Raw genomic sequence first — 22,818 nt, 5'->3', positions numbered from 1 at the left:
TTGACCAAAATACTAGGGAGGATACTGAATTTTGGGAGGAAAACTTCTCACTTTACCAGAATACTAGAGAGGATACTGAATTTTTGGGGGGAAACTTCTCACTTGACCTGAATACTAGGGAGGATACCGAATTTTGGGGGGAAACTTCTCACTTGACCAAAATACTAGGGAGGATACTGAATTTTGGGAGGAAAACTTCTCACTTTACCAGAATACTAGGGAGGATACTGAATTTTGGAGGGAAACTTCTCACTTGACCTGAATACTAGGGAGGATACTGAATTTTTGGGGGGAAACTTCTCATTTGACCTGAATACTAGGGAGGATACCGAATTTTGGTGGGAAACTTCTCACTTGACCTGAATACTAGGGAGGATACTGAATTTTGGAGGGAAACTTCTCACTTGACCTGAATACTAGGGAGGATACTGAATTTTTGGGGGGAAACTTCTCATTTGACCTGAATACTAGGGAGGATACTGAATTTTGGGGGGGAAATTTTGGGGGGAAACTTCTCATTTGACCTGAATACTAGGGAGGATACCGAATTTTGGTGGGAAACTTCTCACTTGACCAAAATACTAGGGAGGATACTGATTTTTTTTGGGGGGGGGGGATATTGAATTTTTCCAGGGGAAATTGAATTTTTGGGGGGAAATCCTCTCACTCAACTGGAATACTAGGGAGAATAACCAAATTTTGAAAAAGGAGAAAAAAACCTCTCACTTGACCTGAATACTAGGGAGGATACTGAATTTTTGGGGGGAAACTTCTCATTTGACCTGAATACTAGGGAGGATACCGAATTTTGGTGGGAAACTTCTCACTGACCTGAATACTAGGGAGGATACTGAATTTTGGAGGGAAACTTCTCACTTGACCTGAATACTAGGGAGGATACTGAATTTTGGGGGGGAAACTTCTCATTTGACCTGAATACTAGGGAGGATACCGAATTTTGGTGGGAAACTTCTCACTTGACCAAAATACTAGGGAGGATACTGATTTTTTTGGGGGGGGGGATATTGAATTTTTCCAGGGGAAATTGAATTTTTGGGGGGGAAATCCTCTCACTCAACTGGAATACTAGGGAGAATAACCAAATTTTGAAAAAGGAGAAAAAAACCTCTCACTTGACCTGAATACTAGGGAAGATACTGAATTTGGAGGGAAACTTCTCACTTGACCAGAATACTAGGGAGGATACTGAATTTTTGGGGGAAAACTTCTCACTTGACCTGAATACTAGGGAGGATACTGAATTTTGGGGAGAAACTTCTCTCTTGACCAGAATACTAGGGAGGATACTGACTTTTGGGGGGGAAACTTCTCACTTGACCAGAATACTAGGGAGAATACCAATTTTTTGGGGGGAGGGGGGATCACTCACTTGACCCAAACAACTAGGGCTGCCAAATTTATTTTTTTAAAACCTCTCACTTGACCTGAATACTAGGTAGGATACTGATTTTTTTTGGGGGGGGGGACCTGTCACTTGACCCAAATAACTAGGAATGACACCAAATTCATTTTTAAAAAAAACCCTCTCACTTGGCCTGAATACTAGAGAGGATACCAATTTTTTTTGGGGGGGGGGAACCACTCACTTTACTCAAATAACTATGAGGGTACCAAATTTTTTTTGGGGGGGGACTTCTCACTTGAATACTATGGAGGTTATCAAATTTTGAAAATTCACTTGTTTTGATTCAAACAAGCCCTCTTTCAATTTTCCTTCTCTGTAAGAAACAAGGGTTTTTTAAAATTATCACACAAGTTCCCCTTTCCTCGTGCTGCATTTTTCCTGTTAAAACAGATGCATTTTTCAACGTCACTTTTGCATCCACGGTGGGTAAAAGGCGTGAAAGAAACAAGAGAATGTCGACAAAATAAAAAATGAATGTTAACGTCTCCTGAAAAAAAACCTCCTGAGAAGCAGTCCCCTCTCCCACCCCCTGATCAAACCACTGTCCCACACAGTCCACAAGGCTCTGTCCCTATGTTTTGGGAAGAATCTTCCACCACCCCCAGAGAAACTACTACCAATGGATGAAAGGCGGCCATTTTGGTTCTTTGTTCTACCAACCGAGCCCCTCTCTCCTCCAAGCAAAAATGCACACTAATTGCTCCTCCGGTTGGAAGGGAAGTCTACAAGATTGAGATCCTGGACATCTGGTCCCACTCAGCCAAAGGCCAACTGAATATTAAGGTAATTCCTTTGGTCTGCGGAGGTATCGAGGGACGGATGCCTGGATTGAATCTGTGCGGTATTCCCTCGAGGCGGCTCATCAGGGGAGAGGCGGGGGAAGTCTGAGTATTTTTGCTTTGCGAGTTCTCTCGGTTTGGAGAGGGGAACCGAAAGCACAAAGAGGATATTTTCTTTTCCAGAGAACTGCAGGAGCGACGGCGGCCTCTCACCTGACCCCCCTCACCTCTTCCTGCCTCTAGCCAACAGGTATGGCAGGTTTTGAAGGCGAATGCTGTAGAACTGGGCTATGGGGATAGCCATTACTGCGCTACCATACAAGGAATTCAGTGCCGGATTAAACCCTGTGGAGGCCCCTAGGCAGTCGAAAACTTGGGGGCCCCCTTGCAAATTATCTCAGAGTCGGAGCGCCAGCCCCACTGGCCACAGTGCCCTGCTGCAGCTGCAGCCTACAGGCACCTTCTCAAAAACTCTTTTGACAAAGCTGTGGTGGAGAGGCAAAGGGAGGCAAACTTGGCAATGACGCCAGCAGCAGCCGCACCAGGCAAGTCGGGCAAAGAGCAGCTCAGTTGCTGGCTGCGCATGCAGGCTAGGAGGGCTGCAAGCAGGGGGGAAACTGGGGGGATGCTGGCCCAGGGCTCCTAAAGGCATGGGGGCCCCATAGGCCTATTTGTTAATCCAGCCCTGATACCCAGAGACTTTGGGAGAGGAGACAGGAGAGGGGCGGGGTTTGGGGAGGGGAGGGGCCTCATTAGGGTGCAAGGCCACAGAGCCCGCCCTTCCAAGCCGCCATTTTCTCCGGGGGAGTCGACCTTTGCCAGCTGGAAATCAGTTGTCAAAGCGGGAGATGTCAAGGCCCCACCTGGAGGCTGGCAACCCGTTCCCAAGGCAGTGCGCATAAAACAGCTGAACACCTAAAACAGCATTTTAAATGATAAATAATTCAGTAAACGCACATAAACGGACAAGACCATTACCAAGGAGGAGGGCCAATAACTGTTACTGGGGGTATGCCCAATGAAATAACAAGTCTGGCAAAAGCCACAATAGAGGGAGACAGACGAATCTCGCTGGGGAGGGAGTTTCAAAGTTTTGGTGTTACAACACAGAAAGCCCAGTAGTAGGGTTGCCAAGTCTAATTCAGAAAATATCTGGGGACTTTGGGGGTGGAGCCAGGAGAATCTGGGGCGGAGCCAGACTTTCCCATTTCCAAAATAATGCATAAAAATATAGCAGTGCAGTTCACCAGAATAGTCATCACTTCCTCATCCCCCAACAGCTGCAATTCTAGTAAATGAAAGTGTAAACACACAAAAAGCAGAGAGTTTACAAGCTCATATTTTTCCCAGGGCTTTACTCACAGGAACTGCTGTTCTTCAGCCTAACACAGGCAGACAAAAGAGAGAGTGGTGGAGTTTTCTCTATCCCATAAACAAGCTCCTATACAAAGACTGTGAAAACAATGCAAAGCAAGCACAGAGACAGACACACATTATTACTGCCTCCCCTACAAAGACTTCTGAAAAGTACTCTCTCACACACCCACACTGGGTCTGGTTCCTCCACAACGACATCTGACAGTTACAGGGGCTACGCTGCCCTCTCTTTCTCTCTCTCACATACACACACTATTACTTGCTGTGAAACGAAAGCAAAACAAAGGGAGACTCTGCTTCTGACCCTTCCCCATGAAGTACTTCCTGCTTCCTGCTCAACTTTAAAGGGGCACACACACACACAAAGAGACATTTTAAAATGGGACCTGTTTGCAGTTTTCTTAACCTGCAGGAGATCTAGAGGTACTGGCGGCTGTGGGGGTATGGCTTTCCCCCCACCGGCCAGCTGGCTGAGGGTGGGGGAAGCCTGTAAAACCGGGGGATCCCTCGCTGGGACCAGAGGATTGGGAAGCCTACCCAATAGTGGTTTAAGAGTGTCAGACTGAGGGACCAGGGTTCAAATCCCTGGTCTCTTTGGGCCACTCACGCTCTCTCAGCCTAACCAACCTCGCAGGGTTAGAGTTATTCTGAGGGTAAAATGGAGGAGAGGACAACTTATTTCATTTTTATTTAGAAAACTTATATTCTGCCCTTTCCCATAACGGGTTCGTGGCAGATTACAACATAGATTAGACAATAAAAACTGACAAATCAAATTGAAAACAATACAATAAAATTAGAAGAACAGAACGATAAAACTAGATAAGGTGCATCACCGATGGGAAGGGCACATTCCACAAAAATACAGGTTTTGGCCCAAGAAGTAGTGAGGGCATTAAAATCAGATTCAGCATCTCAACAGGCTATAAAGCCTGATGTCATAACAAGGGAGGCTGACTGATAGAATAGTTGGTGGAATAGGACGCCTGCTGCCTCAACCAAGCCCCCAATTGTTTTATTCTTAATGTTCTATTGTTTTATTCTTAATGGCCCTTAAATGGTTTCAGATTTTGACAATAAATACATGTATGTGGATTTATGATTTTTTTTACACTTTGTTTTTAATGTTCGGCCCTTTAATTGCATATTAACCTTTTCGGTTTCTTATTGCACATATTGAGAGACGTTGGTCAATTTGACTGCCTCTTCACCGGGATTCTTTGGGATTAACTTGGTTATGACTGCTGTAAAGATTGGACTGATTCCTGGTTATCGCATTCCCTATTTTTCTAAAGACTAATTGTATGGTCGCTTATGAATATATGCCTTTGTAATAGGCTTCCCAATCCCCAGGTCCCAGCGGGGGATCCCCTGGTTTTACAGGCTTCCCCCTCCCCCAGCCAGCTGGCCGGCGGGGGAAGCCCCACCCCCACAGCCATTATGCACCTCCAGGAACGATTCCCATAGGGAATGATGGGGAATTGACCCGCGGGTGTCAGGGGCTCTGGGGGGGCTGTTTTTTGAGGTAGAGATGCCAAATTTTCCATATAGCATCTAGTGCCTCTCCCCAAAATACCTCCCAAGTTTCAAAAGGATTGGACCAGGGGGTCCAATTCTATGAGCCCCCAAAGAAGGTGCCCCTATCCTTCATTATTTTCTATGGAAGGAAGGCATTCTAAAAGGTGTGCTGTCCCTTTAAATGTGATGGCCAGAACTCCCTTGGAGTTCAATTATGCTTGTCACACCCTTGCTCCTGGCTCCGCCCCCAGTGTGTCCTGGCTCCACCCCCAGTCTCCTGGCTCCACCCCCAAAGTCCCCAGATATTTCTTGAATTGGACTTGGCAACCCTACTTTGTAATGGTTGTTTTTTTGTGTGAGTTTGTTGGTTGTACGGAGGCTGGTTTTCACGGAAAGGCTTGTGCTTTGGATTTCTCTGCTCACCTGGAGGCTAGCAACCCTACAAAATAATTATCTTGGAGAGGTGAAAATAAAAGAGATTGCCTAGTGGGAGGAGAGGGAAGGGAGGGGGTGGGGGAAAGCTTGGCAATTCGATTGTATTTTTTTTTTTTAAATCGGACTTGTCTCCTCCCACTTCCAGCTGTTTAAAACCCCCATAATAAAAAATGCAATAAAACCCGGCCATTCAAAGGAGCAGAATAAATGTTTCCGACACCTTGGAAATGTGGTTTTACTTTTCAGTATTACTTAGCACCTGATCAGTAATTTTTTCTTTAAAAAAATAACACGAAAGTCATAAAACCTCTTGCGGGTATACTGGGAGAGGCCGGCATTCTACATCTTGGCTGTCTTTCTTTCGCCCCCAGCCCCCTGCTTCTTCCTCTCCAATTTGAAAACTTCACACCTTTCCCTTTTAAAACACATGTTCAAGTCAGCAGTCTCTTGGTGGATGGGGGGGGGGAGTGGTGATGGAGAAAGGAAGGAAGGCCAGTCGCTTTAACAACCAGCCTCTCTGCATGCTGAGGATGGGAAAGAGAACGGTTGGCCATGCTTTTTCAGGATCTTTGAGATAATTGCACACTTTGCACACTTTGCTTTGAAAATCTTTGTGTGGGACACCCCCACCCCAGGCTCCAGAGATACTTTCTTCAAAACTTGAAGTTATTGGCCTTTTCGAAACCTGGCTAAAGGTTGGAATTAGATTCTCCCTCCTGCTGTTCCGGTAATTGCTGGGTTGGATGTTCCAAACTATGAATTCTAGGGTTGATTCTAGGCCCCAGGGCAGCTGCACCATCCTTGTGTTTCTTTGTCCTTTCTTTTGCAAAATGCCCTATTCGGCAGCCTATTTGGGCTGGAGAGAGACTCTGAGATTCAGATTATAGGGCAGGATATAAATCCAAATCCTTCTCCTCCTCCTCCTCCTTCTTCTTCTCCTCCTCCTTCTCCTTTTCTTTCTTCTCCTTCTTCTTCTTTTTGCTTTAACTGCCAGCATGAAGCAGAGAATTTTGACAGCTCATGAGATGCTGCAAAACAGGACGAGTCAGGGTAACCTTCAGCTTTTTGCGGCGTGGGAGTTAGAATCATAGAATCACAGAGCTGGAGGGGGCCACAAGAGGCCATCTAGTCCAACCCCCTGCTCAACGCAGGCTCAACCTAGCAGGGGTGGCCAACAGTAGCTCTCCAGATGTTTTTTTGCCTACAACTCCCATCAGCCCCAACCATTGCCCATGCTAGCTGGGGCTGATGGGAGTTATAGGCAAAAACATCTGGAGAGCTACCGTTGGCCACCCCTGGCATATGGCATCCCTGACAAATGTTTGTCCCTGCTTAAAGACTCCCAATGAGGGGGAGCTCACCACCTCCCAAGGCAGACGATGCCACTGTTGAGCAACTCTTACCGAAAAATAGTTTCTCCTGACACAAGATAACCTTATATTATTCCGCCATTAGTGGACCGTTCCTAGAGCCTTCTGGGTCACTCCTATTTGACATAGACACCAACCCCCTGCGCAATCTTGGGTGGCAACCCTACCGCTGGCAAACGTGGACCCTGAAATAACCGGTGGCAAAATATCTGTTTGTTCTCTCTAAAAGGCCTCTGAAATCTGTTGTGCTGTTGTCGTGTACCAAGATTTTAAAATCTAATTTTATAACGTTAAGGGGTTTTATGGAATTTTATATTAACATTAGGTATTTCCCCTCAAGGAGTCCTGTGGCGCAGAGTGATAAAGCTGCAGTACTGCAGTCCGAGCTCTCTGCTCACGACCTGAGTGGAAGCTGGAGTCAAGTAGCCGGCTCAAGGTTGACTCAACCTTCCGTCCTTCTGAGGTCGGTCAAATGAGTACCCAGCATGCTGGGGGAAAGTGTAGATGACTGGGGAAGGCAATGGCAAACCACCCCGTAAAAAGTCTTCCGTGGAAACGTCGTGATGTGACATCACCCCAGACTCGGAAATCACTGATGTTAGCACAGGGAACTCCCTTTACCTTTTTATTTCCCCTCTATTTTTTAGGTTATTTAATTATGTCGTGTGATCACGATTACTGGCTTTTCTTTCTCTTTAGTTAATCTACTTTGGTTTCAAATTATTTCTGTATTCTGCTTTGTAATTTTGTTTTGTAGTTCTGTTATTCAGTGTCTTGTTTTAGGTTGCGCTTAAGACCATCGGTCAAGGAAGCTAACAAATAAAAAGAAAGGGAAAGTTTCTCCTAATATCCAGCTTGTACCTTCCCACCCTTAATTTAAACCCATGATTATGAGTCATATCCTCTGCTGCCCACAAAAACATCTCCCTGCTCTCCTGTAAGGGACAGCCCTTCAAATACTTCAAGAGAGCCGTCATGTCCCCCCCTCAACTTTCTCTTCTCCAGACTGAACAGTCCCTCAGATCCCCAAAAAGATAAAGATAGTCCCCTGTGCAAACACTAGTGATTTCCGACTCTGGGGCGAGATCGCATCACAACGTTTTCACAGCAGACTTTTTACGGGGTGGTTTGCCATCGCCTTCCCCAGAAATCCATAGCAGACCTTTATCACCAACATGGAGGCTGATGGAGGAGTTAGAGCCTTTTCGGTAGCAGCTCCTGCCCATGGAACGCTCTCCCCGAAAATATCAGGGCCCCACGGGACTTGCCACAATTCCGCAGGGCCTGTAAAACAGAATTGTTTAAATTAGCTTTTAATAACTAACGGGGAAGCGACCGTTATACCACAGCATGGATATCTAAACCCATCCCAGTGTAAATATAGAGCGCCAAACAATATTTGACAACATTCCCGTAAGCAGCGCTAAATATGAACTGCTAATGCTGACACCATCTTGGATTTTAGGAGTGAATGTATCGTATGCGGACAATGATTTTTAACGATTTCACTGTATGCTATTTAAACATGATATGTTTTTAACTGCGGTTAGCTGCCCTGAGCCCGACAGTGGAGGGCGAGATATAAATATAATAAAATACAATTTAAAAATTAATTAATTCTGCCCCCCCCCCCCTCCAGTGCCACGGCAATTATGCCCTCCTCTTCTTCTCCGAATCTACACACTCACTCTGGTCACCTTCAGAGGCCCCTCTTTGGTCGCCTCCTGCATCTGAGGCTGTTGATTTATTTTGTTTATGCCCTGTCTTTCTCTCCAGGGGTTCCCAACCCTCCCGCCCTGCCTTGGAGTTCAATTATGCTTGTCACACCCTTGCTCCTGGCTCCGCCCCCAATGTTTTATTCTTTACCATTAAGAATAAAACAATAGAACAATGCTGGACCACAAGGAAAGTTAGTGAAGCGACAAAGGCTTAGAGATATTCTTGAGGCTCTTGTTCTATAGCCTTATGTCTTAATCAAGAGCATACCTATAGCATTCAGTGTTTCTTTGTATGACACGTGGTCCAGAATGGATCAAGTAAAGTCAGAGCCTATGTGCCAAGAGTGAATTCTATTGTTTTATTCTGTTCTGTATTATGAGCCGATATGTGTACTTACCTTTTTGACCTCTGAAGAAGACCAATTTAGGTCGAAACGCGTCAGGTCAAGTTGAGCGGGTTCCCATTGAGGTTTTATGATTTCACATAGGATAGAGGCTTGTGATGGGCCCTTAAATGGTTTTAGCTTTCAACAATAAATACATGTATGTGGATTTATGATTTTTTCACACTTTGTTTTTAATATTGCATATTAAAGGTACGCTCTATATTGATTCCGCAATGGGATTATACAACTCCCATAAGTTTTACAACATTCCATTGGAAGGCAACCTCACACTCTTTTAGGTTTCTTACTCCAGTTTTTGGGTTAAGTTTCTTTCCCTTCTTTCCCGGTTTGGAGGCCCTCCCCCCCCCCGCTTCAGGGTCATCAGAAAGCGGGGGGAGGGGAGGGAAATGTCTGCTGGGAACTCTATTATTCCCTATGGAGATTTATTCCCATAGAAAAACATGGAGAATTGATCCGCGGGTATCTGGGGCTCTGGGGGGGCTGTTTTGGGGGGTAGAGGCACCAAATTTTCAGTATAGCATCTAGTGCCTCTCCCCAAAGTACCCACCAAGTTTCAAAAATATTGGACCAGGGGGTCCATCTATGAGCCCAAAAAGAAGGTGCCCCTATCCTTCATTATTTCCTATGGAAGGAAGGCATTGAAAAGGTGTGCCGTCCCTTTAAATGTGATGGCCAGAACTCCCTTTGGAGTTCAATTATGCTTGTCACAGCCTTGATCTTGGCTCCACCCCTAATGTCTCCTGGCTCCACCCCCAAAGTCTCCTGGCTCCACCCCCAAAGTCCCCAGATATTTCTTGAATTGGACTTGGCAACCCTATCAGTCAGCCTCCTGTACATTGGAACTCGACTATTTATGTATTTTGTAATATGATGCTATAAATAGCCCTGGAGAAAATGGCTGCTTGGAAGGGTGGGTTCTAGGAATTTGTATCCTGCCGAGACCCCTCCCCAGACCCCGCCCTCTCCCAGATCCACCCCCAAAGTCTCCAGGTATTTTCCAACACGGACCTGGCAACCCAAATTATTTGGCAGATCCAGGGGGGGTTTTGTAGCAGGAACTCGTTTGCATATTAGGCCACACCCCCTGATGTAGCCAATCCTCCAAGAGCTTACAGTAAGCCTTGTAAGAAGAGCCCTGTAAGCTCTTGGAGGATTGGCTACATCAGGGAAGTGCAGCCTAATATGCAAAGGAGCTCCTGCTACAAAAAAAAAGATCCAAAAAAGATCTGGGCAGATCCAAAAACATATGACAACAACACAATGTGCCTGACTTCAGTCATTGTTCAACCATTACAACAATTAGATTTGTGTTTCCTTACGAAACAATGTCAGAAACATGAAACCTGCCTTTTGACTGAAAGCAATCGTGGCCAATGAATTGCATCCATTGCTTAATCGATTCCTGTCTGCAAAGGACATAAACAATAAGGGGTGGAATTCTAGCAGGAGCTCCTTTGCATATTAGGCCCCACCCCCCCTGATGTAGCCAATCCTCCAAGAGCTTACAGAAAAAAGCCTTGTGAGCTCTTGGAGGATTGGCTACATCAGGGAGGTGTGGCCTAATATGCAAAGGAGCTCCGGCTAGAATTCCACCCCTGCAAACAATCATTTCAATTTGGCGTTGGCACTAAAGTGGCATGGAGCACAGAGGTCCCTGGAAGAGGACAGGATGGGTAAAATTAGGGTTGCCAACATCCAGCTGAGGCCTAGAATTACAACAGATCTCCAGATGACAGGGATCAGTTCCCCTGGAGAACACAGTTGCTTCAGACAGTGGACTCTATGGTATTTTAACCAGGCCTTTTTCCTTAGCAGGAATGCACAGGAACACAGTTCCAGCTGGCTTGGTGTCAGGGGGTGTGGCCTGATATGCAAATGATTCCCTGCGGGGCTTTTTCTGCCAAAAAGGTCCCACTCCTTTCTCTCACATCTCCAGGAATTTCCCAACCTCGAGCTGGCTGCCTGGGGTAAATAACGGGTGCTTTGGATGGGGGAGGGGGAGTTTTGCAATAATTCTGTTGCAATTAATTAAGACCTTTCCAAACAAAAATCAGTCCAGCTAATTCGGGAAGGGGCACCTTCGTAAATGATCAAAACCTTTGGGGTACTTAATTGGCGAAACTTCAAACCGCCTTTAAAACAATACCATTTTAAAAAACCCTGCATTTAAAAAAAAAAATCATCATCCCGCAATGCAGACAGTTGCGAACAGACAATAACATCAAAGCGGGTGAAAATGCAGTGTAAAAGAAGGGGTATTGTTTTGATCCTAAATGTTTCCTCCTGTATATCCCAGGACTCTGCTCCTAAACCCAAACAGGTCTTGTCTCTTTCTTATTTAACCTTATTTCTGAGTTAAATATCCCCTCCAACATGTCGCTGTTGAAAACAAACCTCTCCTTTCTCTTTTCAGAAGGCTCTGCTCTGCTGGAGGTAGATTTAAATTACTGGCTCAGTAACAAGTTGCCCTCCAATTAGAGTTGTCCGAGTCCCCCTGGCCACTGGCGGGGAATGGAGGGGGGGTACGGTGGCCAGATCTGGGTTGGGAAACTCCCGGGGATTTGGGGACAGGGATTTCAGTGGGGTGCAATGCCAAAGAGCAAGGGTAGCCAAACTTGCTACATAGAATAAGCATCAGATGTTTGAGAACCACAAGACATGAACATCAGAGGTTGGTTGGGAGGGAGGGAGGGAGGGAGGGAGGAAGGAAGGAAGGAAGGAAGGAAGGAAGGAAGGAAGGAAGGAAGGAAGGAAGGAAGGAAGGAAGGAAGGAAGGAAGGAAGGAAGGAAGGAAGGAAGGAAGGAAGGAAGGAAATTGATGGGGAGAGAGGTAGAGGTGGAAAGAAAGCAACTTTAACATTTGGAAAAGTGATTTAAAGAGAGAAATGCCTTTTTTAAGCTGGCTAATAGGGTGGTGGGGGCTTTGAGAGCCACAGAATGTGTGTGAAAGAGCCACATGTGGCTCTCCTGAGCCACAGTTTGGCCACCCCTGGCATAGAGTCCACCCTCCAAAGCTCTCATTTCCTCCAGGGCAACTAATCTATAGTCCAGAGATAAGTTGTAATTCTGGGGGATCTCCAGGTACCACCTGGAGGCTGGCATGCCTACCTCCACAAATCTAATAAGCCAGAGTAGGGGGTTATTCTTCTGCTTATCACAGAGGAGAGAAAACACACAATGCTACAAAATGGCAGAAGCCCGCCAAAGCCAGTTTTTGCAATATGTCAAGTCCTCGGCAGTTCAATGAACAGAGACAGTCCATTGCAAGAATAGCTGTTTATTGATACATGACAGGTCAGAGCAAGACATTCCTTGCAAAAACTGGCTTTGGTGGGCTCTAGGGGGGGGGCTGTTTTTGAGGTAGAGGCACCAAATTCTTAGCGTTGCATCTTGTGCCTCTCCCCAAAATACCCTCCAAGCTTCAAAAGGATTGGACCAGGGGGTCCAATTCTATGAGCCCCTAAAGAAGGTGCCCCTCTCCATTATTTCCAATGGAGGGAAGGCAGTCCCTTTAAATGTGACAGCCAGAAGTCCCTTCAGAGTTCAATCATGCTTGTCACAGCCTTGCTCCTGGCTCCACCTCCAAAGTATCCTGGCTCCACCCCCAAAGTCCCCAGATATTTCTTGAGTTGGACTTGGCAACCCTATAACAGAATGTTAGGAAGTTCCCAGTCAAGTGGCAAATGACTCAGATCTACAATTTGGGCACCGATACCATCAGAAACGCTGGCAAAATGCTAAAGGTGTATTTCATCCACTCCACACACATGCATCCTTCCAACAAAAAGTTCTGCTTCTTTCTTAGATCCAGGCAGTCCCCCTCCACACACACACCAGGATTATAACATCTAAACTAGGCTGATTTATCTGGGGACCTTGGCTTGGTTCGTTAATTGGGACCTCTTGACCCAACACAAGTTGCAGGAGTCTTCCAGGTGTTCTGAAATCAACTCCCAAATCGCTCCAGAGCCCCCATGGAGAATTCAGAGGAATCAACAAAGGAACTTGGAGTCTCGGTTTCTGATCCGCCAAGAAATTACAACATGAATGGACAATGTGACGGAGAAATGTTAGGAGAGGCAGGGCCCACTAAAGAATGTGTAGGGTAGAAGAAGATATTGGATTTATATTCCACCTTATACTCTGAATCTCAGAGTCTCAGAGTAGCTCACAATCTGCTTTAGCTCCCCCCGCACCCATAATAGACACCCTGTGAGGTAGGTGGGGCTGAGAGAGCTCTTACAGCAGCTGCCCTTTCAAGGACAACTCCTACACAAAGCTATGGCTGACACAAGGCCATTCCAGCAGCTGCAAGTGGAGGAGTGGGGGAATCCAACCTGGTTCTCCCAGATAAGAATCCCTGCACTTAACTACAGCAAACTGGCTCTCAGTGGATAGCAGATACCGTTAAATATGTGGACCTAAGGTCTCACTCCTCATTGAACATTCAAAGGAAGAATGACCCGCCCGTCTGAAGAGACCGTTCCCCTCCAGGCGTGCATGAGCCCTCTGATCTGTGAATGCCCATATAGCCTAGAGCAGTGACTTATTCAGAGATGCATCAGGCAGCCTCCTTGGAAAAAAAATTTCTGTCTCACATCAGATGGGGATTGAGAGGCCCAGACACTAAGAGGCAGCAAAATAACTTGCCCCCTTACAGAGGGTGATCAAAAGGCAGGGGAGTCATAGCAAGGTGGTGGTCGTGGTGCTGGTGGTGGTGGAGAAGAAGAAGAAGACAAAGAAGAAGATGATGGTGGTGGTGGTGGTGAAGAAGGAGGAGGAGGTAGTGGTGGTGATGGTGGAGGAGAAGAAGAAGATGATGATAATGGTGGTGTGAAGAAGGAGGAGGAGGTGATGGTGGTGAAGAAGAAGATGATAGTGGTGGTGGTGGTGAAGAAGGAGGAGGAGGTGGTGGAGGAGGAGGAGGAGGAGAAGAACTTCCAGTTGAAGTGTGCCAACACAACCCAAGGATCTGCACTGGGTGACTGAAGGGCACCTGCCACAGTTGTTGCATTAGTATGTCGTCAAAGGTTTTCACAGCCAAAGTTCATTCGTTGTTGACCAGGGGTGGCCAAACTGCGGCTCTTTCACGCGTATTGTGTGGCTCTTGAAGCTCCGACTTCCCAGTTGGCTGGCTTGGAGAAGGCATTTTAAATCGCTTCTCTGAGCCAAGCCAGCCAGCAGCTTGGAGAATGCATTTAAAGTTGCTCTCTTTCCCCCTCCCCCTATCTATTTGCTTTCCTTCCCTCCTTCCTTCCTGTCTTAAGGCTTTCAAACATCTTGACGTTTATTCTATGTGGCTCTCATGTTAATCAAGTTTGGCCACACCTGCTGTAGACTTTCCGCGCTTGCCAAGACCACAGCCATACAGCTTGGAAAATCTACAACTAATGTAGACCCCTATGGCAGCCAGTTTGTGGCTGTGCCCACCATCCTGGGTCAGGATTTTGATGCTGCCCCTGCAGGCTCACACAGGGCAGTCACCTAGATCAGCGGTTCCCAACTTTTTTGGCAACAGAGACCAGTTTTGTGGAAGACAATTCTTCCATGGACCAGGTGCTGGGGCAATGTTTTCAGGATGATACAATTGCGCACATTGTTAGTTTGGTGTGGTGGTTAAGTGCGCAAACTCTTCTGGGAGAATTGGGTTTGATTCCCCACTCCTCCACTTGCACCTGCTGGAATGGCCGTGGGTCAGCCAGAGCTCTCATAGGAGTTGTCCTTGAAAGGGCAGCTGCTGTCAGAGCTCTCTCAGCACCACCTGCCTCACAGGGTGTCTGTCGTGGGGGAGGAAAGGAATTGTAGGCTCCCTGAGACTCTGTCCTTGAAAGGGCAGCTTCTGGGAGAGCTCTCTCAGCCCCACCCACCTCACAGGGTGTCTGTCGTGGGGGAGGAAAGGAAAGGAGATTGTAGGCTGCCCTGAGACTCTGTCCTTGAAAGGGCAGCTTCTGGGAGAGCTCTCTCAGCCCCACCCACCTCACAGGGTGTCTGTCGTGGGGGAGGAAGGGAAAGGAGATTGCAGGCTGCCCTGAGACTCTGTCCTTGAAAGGGCAGCTTCTGGGAGAGCTCTCTCAGCCCCACCCCCCTCATAGGGTGTCTGTTGTGGGGGAGGAAAGGAAAGGAGATTGTAGGCTGCCCTGAGACTCTGTCCTTGAAAGGGCAGCTTCTGGGAGAGCTCTCTCAGCCCCACCCACCTCACAGGGTGTCTGTCGTGGGGGAGGAAAGGAAAGGAGATTGTAGGCTGCCCTGAGACTCTGTCCTTGAAAGGGCAGCTTCTGGGAGAGCTCTCTCAGCCCCACCCACCTCACAGGGTGTCTGTCGTGGGGGAGGAAGGGAAAGGAGATTGCAGGCTGCCCTGAGACTCTGTCCTTGAAAGGGCAGCTTCTGGGAGAGCTCTCTCAGCCCCACCCACCTCACAGGGTGTCTGTCGTGGGGGAGCAAGGGATAGGAGATTGTAGGCTGCCCTGAGACTCTGTCCTTGAAAGGGCAGCTTCTGGGAGAGCTCTCTCAGCCCCATCCGCCTCACAGGGTGTCTGTTGTGGGGAAAGAAGGGAAAGGAGATTGTAGGCCGCTCTGAGACTCTGTCCTTGAAAGGGCAGCTCTGGGAGAGCTCTCTCAGCCCCACCCGCCTCACAGTGTGTCTGTTGTGGGGGATGAAGGGAAAGGAGATTGTAGGCCGCTCTGAGACTCTGTCCTTGAAAGGGCAGCTCTGGGAGAGCTCTCTCAGCCCCACCCACCTCACAGGGTGTCTGTTGTGGGGGAGGAAGGGAAAGGAGATTGTGGGCCACTCTGAGACTCTGTCCTTGAAAGGGCATCTTCTGGGAGAGCCCTCTCAGCCCCACCCGCCTCACAGGATGTCTGTTGTGGGGGAGGAAGGGCAAGGAGATTGTGGGCCACTCTGAGACTCTGTCGTTGAAAGGGCAGCTTCTGGAAAAGCTCTCTCAGCCCCACCCGCCTCACTGGGTGTCTGTTGTGAAGGAGGAAGTTGAAGGAAATTGTGACTGCTTTGAAACTCTGAGATTCAGAATGAAGGGTAGGTTATAAATCCATCATCATCATCATCATCTTCTTCTTCTATATAAGGCTGCCTCCATGCATCTGAAGAAGCGTGTGTGCGCACGAAAGCCTCTGCCCAGAATTATATCATGTTGGTTTTCAAGGCGCCGCTGGCCTCGCACATTGTTCCACTGCTTCAGACCAATACGGCTCAAACTCACTCGAATTGCTATTTTAAAGAGGATTCCTCTTCCATCTCCCAGGGGGAAAAGGAGGAACAAATCATTCCAAAGAGACAAAAGGTGTGGGGAAGGCTCCTCTCTGCCTGGATTCCCACAGGCAGGGTTCATCCACAAAGGGGACGTGGACGACACAGGTGCCGTTTCTGAGCCCCCACTGTCTAGGCCTCAGGTCTCATTCCTGATCCACTCTGTGAAGTGTTAGGAAGCTGTTCCCGGGACAGAGTGTTCAGCCGGGGGGTGTCCAGTCAGCCGTCCCAGCAACGGCAAGAGCTTTTCTTGGCCTGGCATTGCCTTGGACAAATTTCTCACCGTGCAGAGGAAGTGTAAACTTCCTGTTCCAGAAGTGGGGTGGGGTGGGGGGAGAGCCAGCAAAGGATCTCGAAACCATCACCTCCTGTCTTCTGGGAATGGAAGAAATTCACTCCAAGAACGAAGGTCTAATTTGTGTTTACAGCTCTTCAGGGGAGCAGAGTGGAAATTCTCCTCGCTCTCTGCTGGGGGAAAAAATCGCTCCGTGCGCCTTTGCACATATGTTCACTTTCTCCGCAAAGATGTTGACCCCCAGCGATTGAAAAGTGGACTCGAGGAGTTGGGGAAGGGAAGTTCCCAAGCTGGGGAAAGGGATCCCTTCGGATGAAATGTCTTTTGGATTGAGATCTCTTAGGCCGCGTATGTGCCGGCCCAGATTTGGCCTGACTTCTGATTCTGTGACTTCTCCTGCACAGAGTCCGGGATTTAGATCGTTTTAAAAAAAAAGGTCTCCAAAATTATTTAAAAGGATTCAGAAGGATAAATCAGGAGAGGAGCGTTTTAAAAAAAAACCCACACAACTTTGATCAAGATGTCCCATTGTGTCCCATTGTACTTAAGACAAAGTATTAGTTGTGTTGTGACTGGAGGGGGGGGGAGTTGGGGAGGGGGGAAATGGGACTTTGTTCTTAGTGTCCACAGTATTCCAATTTATTTCTCTTTTAGAACAGTGTATCAGAATAATGTTTTTTGTATTGACACACTCAAATAGGGATACTGGCTGTTTATCTCATTACATATACTACCCCATCATCCACTATATTTTAATGTATTTTTCCCCCGAATGTTTATAGGTGTGTTACATGTTTAAATCAACCCCCCGAGAAACCTACGCCCTCATTTTAACCCAGAGCTAACATTGCAACAGACTCTTATTTATTGCACTTTGCACCCAAGATGCTTCATGGGTTTAGTACGTGGACATCAATCTGCTATTCCGACTTAATAGCTGTTGTTTCAGCCCAGTTAACATAAGCTAACCAACACCAGACCCCCAAGTGGTGACTCTTTTAATCTGCTAAAAAACATTTCCATGACTCTGCATACTAACTCGCTGCCCACCTTCTCTATATTTAGGACTGCCCGCCATTCCATACTGTTGTCTGATGGAAGTGTGCTTCTAGCACACAAAAACTTGCATTCCGAATAAGACTTTGTTTGTCTTAAAGGTGACCCTTGATTCCTGCTTTGTGCTACTGCTTCAGACCAACACGGTTGCCTACCTATATCTATCTACACTTTCTCTATATTTAGGACTGCTTCCCATTCCATCCTACTGTCTGATGGAAGTGTGCTTCCAGCGCACGAAAACTTCCATTCCGAATAAAACTTTGTTCGTCTTAAAAGTGCCACTTGGCTTTCGCTTTGTTCTGCGTGTGGTGCAGAAAACACCCCCCTGCCTCCAAGGAGCCTCCATTCGAAAGCATCCTGCAGGCAGGGTTTTCCATTCGATTTCCCACGGCCAAGCATAGCGGACTAGAGAATGTTAACGTAGATAGTTTCTTGTACTGCGTCTGCTTTAAAGCACCAACTGTATCATCAGGGATATTTGCATCCTATTTTCATTGACACTAGAAAAGTGGAAACAGGGGGAGAGAGTTGATTATGCATTTTGGCCCGGAAGAATGAGGGTTGGGTTTACTGTTTTTCCTCTGTGGGGCAAGAATGTAGATGCTTTACACCCAATTTTATGGGAGGCCGGTTGCTTGATTTTGTCCTCGCTTTAAGGCTGCTGTCTAGATTCTCTGTTGTCTGTTAACAAGATAGAACCTGTGGATTCTCTTTGGTCTTTTATAGGTTTGGAGAATTCTTTGTGGGCTAACAATGGGATACTCCTGCCACTTCCTGCAAGGGATTGGGATCAAAATTTTTGAAGGGGGGGGGCATACAGAGGAATTAATCTGCAGCCATGGGGGATAACTGATGTAGCTTTCTACAGGGTGGAGTAAGTATTTTTAAAAATGTTGACGGTCTGAAGGTTTAGTGTGAGTTTTCAATCATTGTTAAGGACTTCCACTTTCCAGGGGGAATTATATTCTATTTTACCTTCTTGGGAGGTAGGGGAGAAAATCTATCCATCGACAAGCGCAGGGAAGAATAAAAATTTTGGCAGAATTTCTTGCCCAATGAATGCCTAGTCTTTTAAAAAGTTGTATGTAGAAAGGGAGTTGACACCTTCTCGACTAATGAATGGGTCTTTTTGGATATCCAATTTAGAGAGTTTCAGAGAAGGGGTTTTTGGAAACATGGCAAGCTAACACAGATATCAAATATGGGGAAAGACTGGACTGTTTTCTTACAAAAAAAACTGGGTGGGGGAAAAGGTGGGCTTCAAAGAGATGGCTTAACATTCCTGGTTGCTATGCAGAACAGACCTACGTGTATAGCATTTACTCAAAACACAAGACTAGGTTTTTCACAAGTATGCCATAAAAAGAGAGGGGGGGGTCACTTTACATTTGCAAGCAAATTGCAGTTATGTCAAAGAATATGTTTTTGGTGTAAATAACATTTTGAAGGGAGTTGCTTTATATTCGAGGACACCTTTCTTTTAAATAAATGCGGTATCTATCATTTCCGAGACTCTGGATTAAAGATTTCGACTTTGCAAAGGGTGGGATTTGAATCAGAAACATACACCACCACCCCCCCAAAAAACCCAGGAAAACCAGAACTCACTTAAAGTTATACAAATTTTATTTACATAGCCTTTATGCTGGGGGGGGGGCCCAAATCCATATGCGTTTGACCCCCGCCCCCTTACTCTGGGGACATATTGGCAGGGAGAATAGAACATTTTCCCTGCATAGGATGAAGAGGGGGGGCTAGTTTTGTCATAACATGTATGCACAGATTCTTTTGTTCTCTGGCTTTCTGCTTTTATATATAAATACTGCTTAAAAGGGGCAAACCCCACCTCCCTTGGATCTATGCCTTTTATTTCACCAGACACCTCTTCCAAAGATAAATTATTTGCTTAAAAAAAACCCCTAACATTCCCTCCCCTCCAAAAAAAGAAGACTAATTTCCAAAAGAAACATTTTAGCTGAGACTACTAAGAAAGATCCAAAGTCTGCTAAAAAGAAATCTGGGGGGGGGGGGGGGTCCTCTCCTTTTCATGGGTGAATCCTACTTTTTTTTCTTAATGCTGGCTTGCTTCAATTGGGGGGGGGGGGGAGAGACGAATTGCAAGTCAATCAGTCTTAAGCCCAAAATATAGCATATAAAGTTTGACAACAGAAAAATGTCTGAAAGCGTCCTGTCTCTGGAGAGTAAAAATCAAATGTACAAGTCATTGGTGGGGAGAGGAGGGAGAGGGAAGGAGGCATATTGAATTTTGGTCCACACACACACACGCACACACCCTCCCCAAAACACCATTCTAGAATTAAAACCTTCTCGTCTACCTTTTTCTTAATGGGGCTGTCTTTGCAAAATCTACCCCTCCCCGCATTACAGACTATTATGTCTGTAGGTAGACAAAGTCTTTGACTCCCCTCTTCTCATTTTTGTGGGTGGTTTCCAATTTTTTTAAAAGAGTGCGGGAGGATTAAATCCATCCCAAAAGGCATTTAAAAGAGAAAGCAGAGCCACTTAAAGAATAAAAATGTTTTGTTTAGAGAGCAACTCATCGCTCTTAGTTTGTGGCAAAGGGTTGCAATTATTTGGCTTGTTTTTATGGAATCTTTGGAGGGCACAACTGAGAGTTTTTTCCATCTCATTTCTCTTCTTTTTTTAAAAAAACACGCTTTCCTTTTGGTTTCATATAATTTTTTTTTACTGAGAGTTTTCTTCCAAGTGTTATTGAAAACAAAAAAAAATTGCTCCTAAAAATGCACAAGAAAGATCCCCTTCTTTATCAGAAGAGAAGATACTTTTGATTCTTCTTTTATTTTTTTTACGACAGCTTTCCACTTTTGGCACCCCGAAACGTCCATAAAACTGCCGTCACCATCGCCTCCGTATGCCTGGCATCCTCTCCGCTTCTCTCCCCTTCCTCTCTTTCACACCATCAGTTCTCACCACCATCTGCCTACCACCTTTCCCCACTTCTTAAAAAGAATCAAATTAAAATATATATCTATATACAGATTAGAGAGTCCAAGAGTTCTACTTACACATCAGAGAATCCACCCGAAGAACCAAAGCGAGTAACAATACTTTCATCATATTGGGGGAAAAAAGCAGGGGAAAACTTTTTAAAAGGGGGGGGGATACTTTTCCTCTTCTTTAAGGAACCCTTTTTCTGCCTTCCCAATGCCTTCTTTTCTGTACCCCCCAAAAGACTCCTTTTAAGTATGTCCTCATGAGCCACTGGGTAAGGGGGATTGGGACTTCTTTTTGGTTTTTACCCCCAGCTTTCCCTTGACAAAAAAAGAAAAAAGCCAAATAGAAAGCACCAAAGGAGGGATTTCCTAAGCAACTCTGCGCTGTTCAAACTTGACAAGTTGCTTAATACCTCTTTTTCTCCCCGCCCCGCCCTGCCCCTCTCCGCCCCTCTGGGCTTTTTTTTGGGGGGGGGAGAGAGGATGAGGTTGAAATTAACAAGACTTTGCTCAAATGAGATACCCCCTCCTCTCACAACACATCTCATCCAGCTCCTCTTTGTTCGTAAGGGGGGGGGGGAAGCCCCAGAACGATGAGTCCCCCCCCAAAAAAATCTGATTTCCAAGCCACCCCCCCCCCCCCCCCCCACACACACACACAGTTCTGACCTCCTTTTCCCTGTTACTCAATCACTGCTCTGAAAAGATCATTTCTGACTCAGGGCAGTAAATACCTCCTCAGCTAATTGGCTGGACGCTTACAGGATGGTTTCTTCGTGTGTGTGTGTGTGTGTGTGTGTGTGTATGTGTGCGCGTGTGTGTGTGTGATTTTAAGGGGGGGGGCTTTTCTTTCCCCCCTCCTCCCCCTTTCAAAATTGCTTTCTGACTGCCTGGGTGGGTAGGCTGCATTTGGGCTTTTTTTTTTTTGGCTTGGGGAATGATGTTCTGTTCAAAAGCACTTTAAAAGGTCCCCCCCCCCCTTCTCCAGGCTGAAGGAAGCAATGGGAGAGAGCTCGGCCCAGCCCACCCTCTCCATCCCAATCAACCAGATGATCCAAGCGTCTGGACTCGTCCAGAGCTGGCCCAGGAGCCAGATCTTTTATGGGCATGATAGCATTCATATGTCTAACTCCTGACTTTTTTCCTCTCTTTTTTTTTAGATTGGGTTGACTCAGCTGTACCAGCTTTGGAGTTACACAGGGCTTCTCAGCACTTGGAGTGAAAGGGTTCTGTGTGTGTCAGAAGCGTCCCCATTGGGGGCTCTTCATCTGGCCTGCAAACTTATTTTGTTTCTCCTGCTCTTCTCCTTAACCTGTGCAGCTATCAGCATACGTCTGTCCTTGACAAAGCATAAGGGAAAACAGATTCTCCCAGGGCATTCTTGAGAACAGAGCTGAAATTATAATTGACTCTCGAAAGTTTATAACCTGGAAATCTTTTGAGTCCAGTGCAGGCCTTGAATTCAGCAGGAGCTCACAGGAGCACAGCTCCTGAACTCTTCTGATGGTTCCCCCTCTTCCTCCCCACCTACCTTGTCCATCGAATAGGAGGTGCAGCTGCATAACAATCCCTGGATTAGGAGAGCGGGCAGCCAGCCAACCACCAATAGCTTTGCCACGCCCCCAGCAGCCCTCATTAACCCCTGGAGAAGCCCACACCACCCTTTCTCCACTTCTTATGTGATTTGCGGTGGGGGTGGGTGTCTTGCTGGCCTTTTGACTGGGGGGAGTGGCCAAGAAGAGCCCCAGGTGAGCGAGGCCTGCTTCGACTGGCTGGATCTCTAGCCAGCCCAAGCAGACCTCGCTCGCCCAGGGCTCTCCGTTCTTGCATTTGGTCGCTTTTGGCTTGTGGGGGGTGGCATAAGCTAATGAGTTATGCCAGTGAGCTCCACCACCTATTTTTCTACAAAATGTCCCCTGGTCCAGTGGCACCTTTAATGCTTCTTCATGCACGCACACGAAAGCTTAGACCTAGAATAAAACTTTGTTGGTCTTGAAGGTGCCACTGGACCTTTGTTCTGTCGCTTCAGACCAACACAGGTAGCCATCTGGCTCTATCCCTCTGAAAATCTTGTCGGTTTAAAGGGGACCACTGGACTCCAATCTAAAAGAATTATTTGCACGTTCTCAAGTCTTGTAACCTAACCACATACTGCTCCGTGTTATGGCTTGCTTTTGGTGTAAAATCAGACCATT

At 46.6% G+C, this 22,818-nt stretch overlaps 1 protein-coding gene across 2 annotated transcripts in view; it reads right to left on the bottom strand.

The window, feature by feature from the left end:
* Positions 1-22,271, bottom strand: part of CRLF1 (cytokine receptor like factor 1) — a 66,589-nt gene extending 44,318 nt beyond the window's left edge. For both annotated transcript variants that reach the window (XM_060232826.1, XM_060232827.1), the window contains exon 1: positions 22,155-22,271. In XM_060232826.1, the coding sequence (XP_060088809.1) occupies positions 22,155-22,259 (105 nt within the window). In that variant the 5' untranslated portion in view covers positions 22,260-22,271. The remainder of the gene's footprint in view (positions 1-22,154) is intronic.
* Between the last annotated feature and the right edge of the window lie 547 nt (positions 22,272-22,818).

Source organism: Heteronotia binoei, chromosome 2 (genome assembly GCF_032191835.1).
Source record: "Heteronotia binoei isolate CCM8104 ecotype False Entrance Well chromosome 2, APGP_CSIRO_Hbin_v1, whole genome shotgun sequence".
Lineage (NCBI taxonomy): Eukaryota > Metazoa > Chordata > Lepidosauria > Squamata > Gekkonidae > Heteronotia > Heteronotia binoei.
The sequence above is the reverse complement of the archived record's forward strand: the minus strand, read 5'-3'. Positions and strand labels throughout refer to the sequence as shown.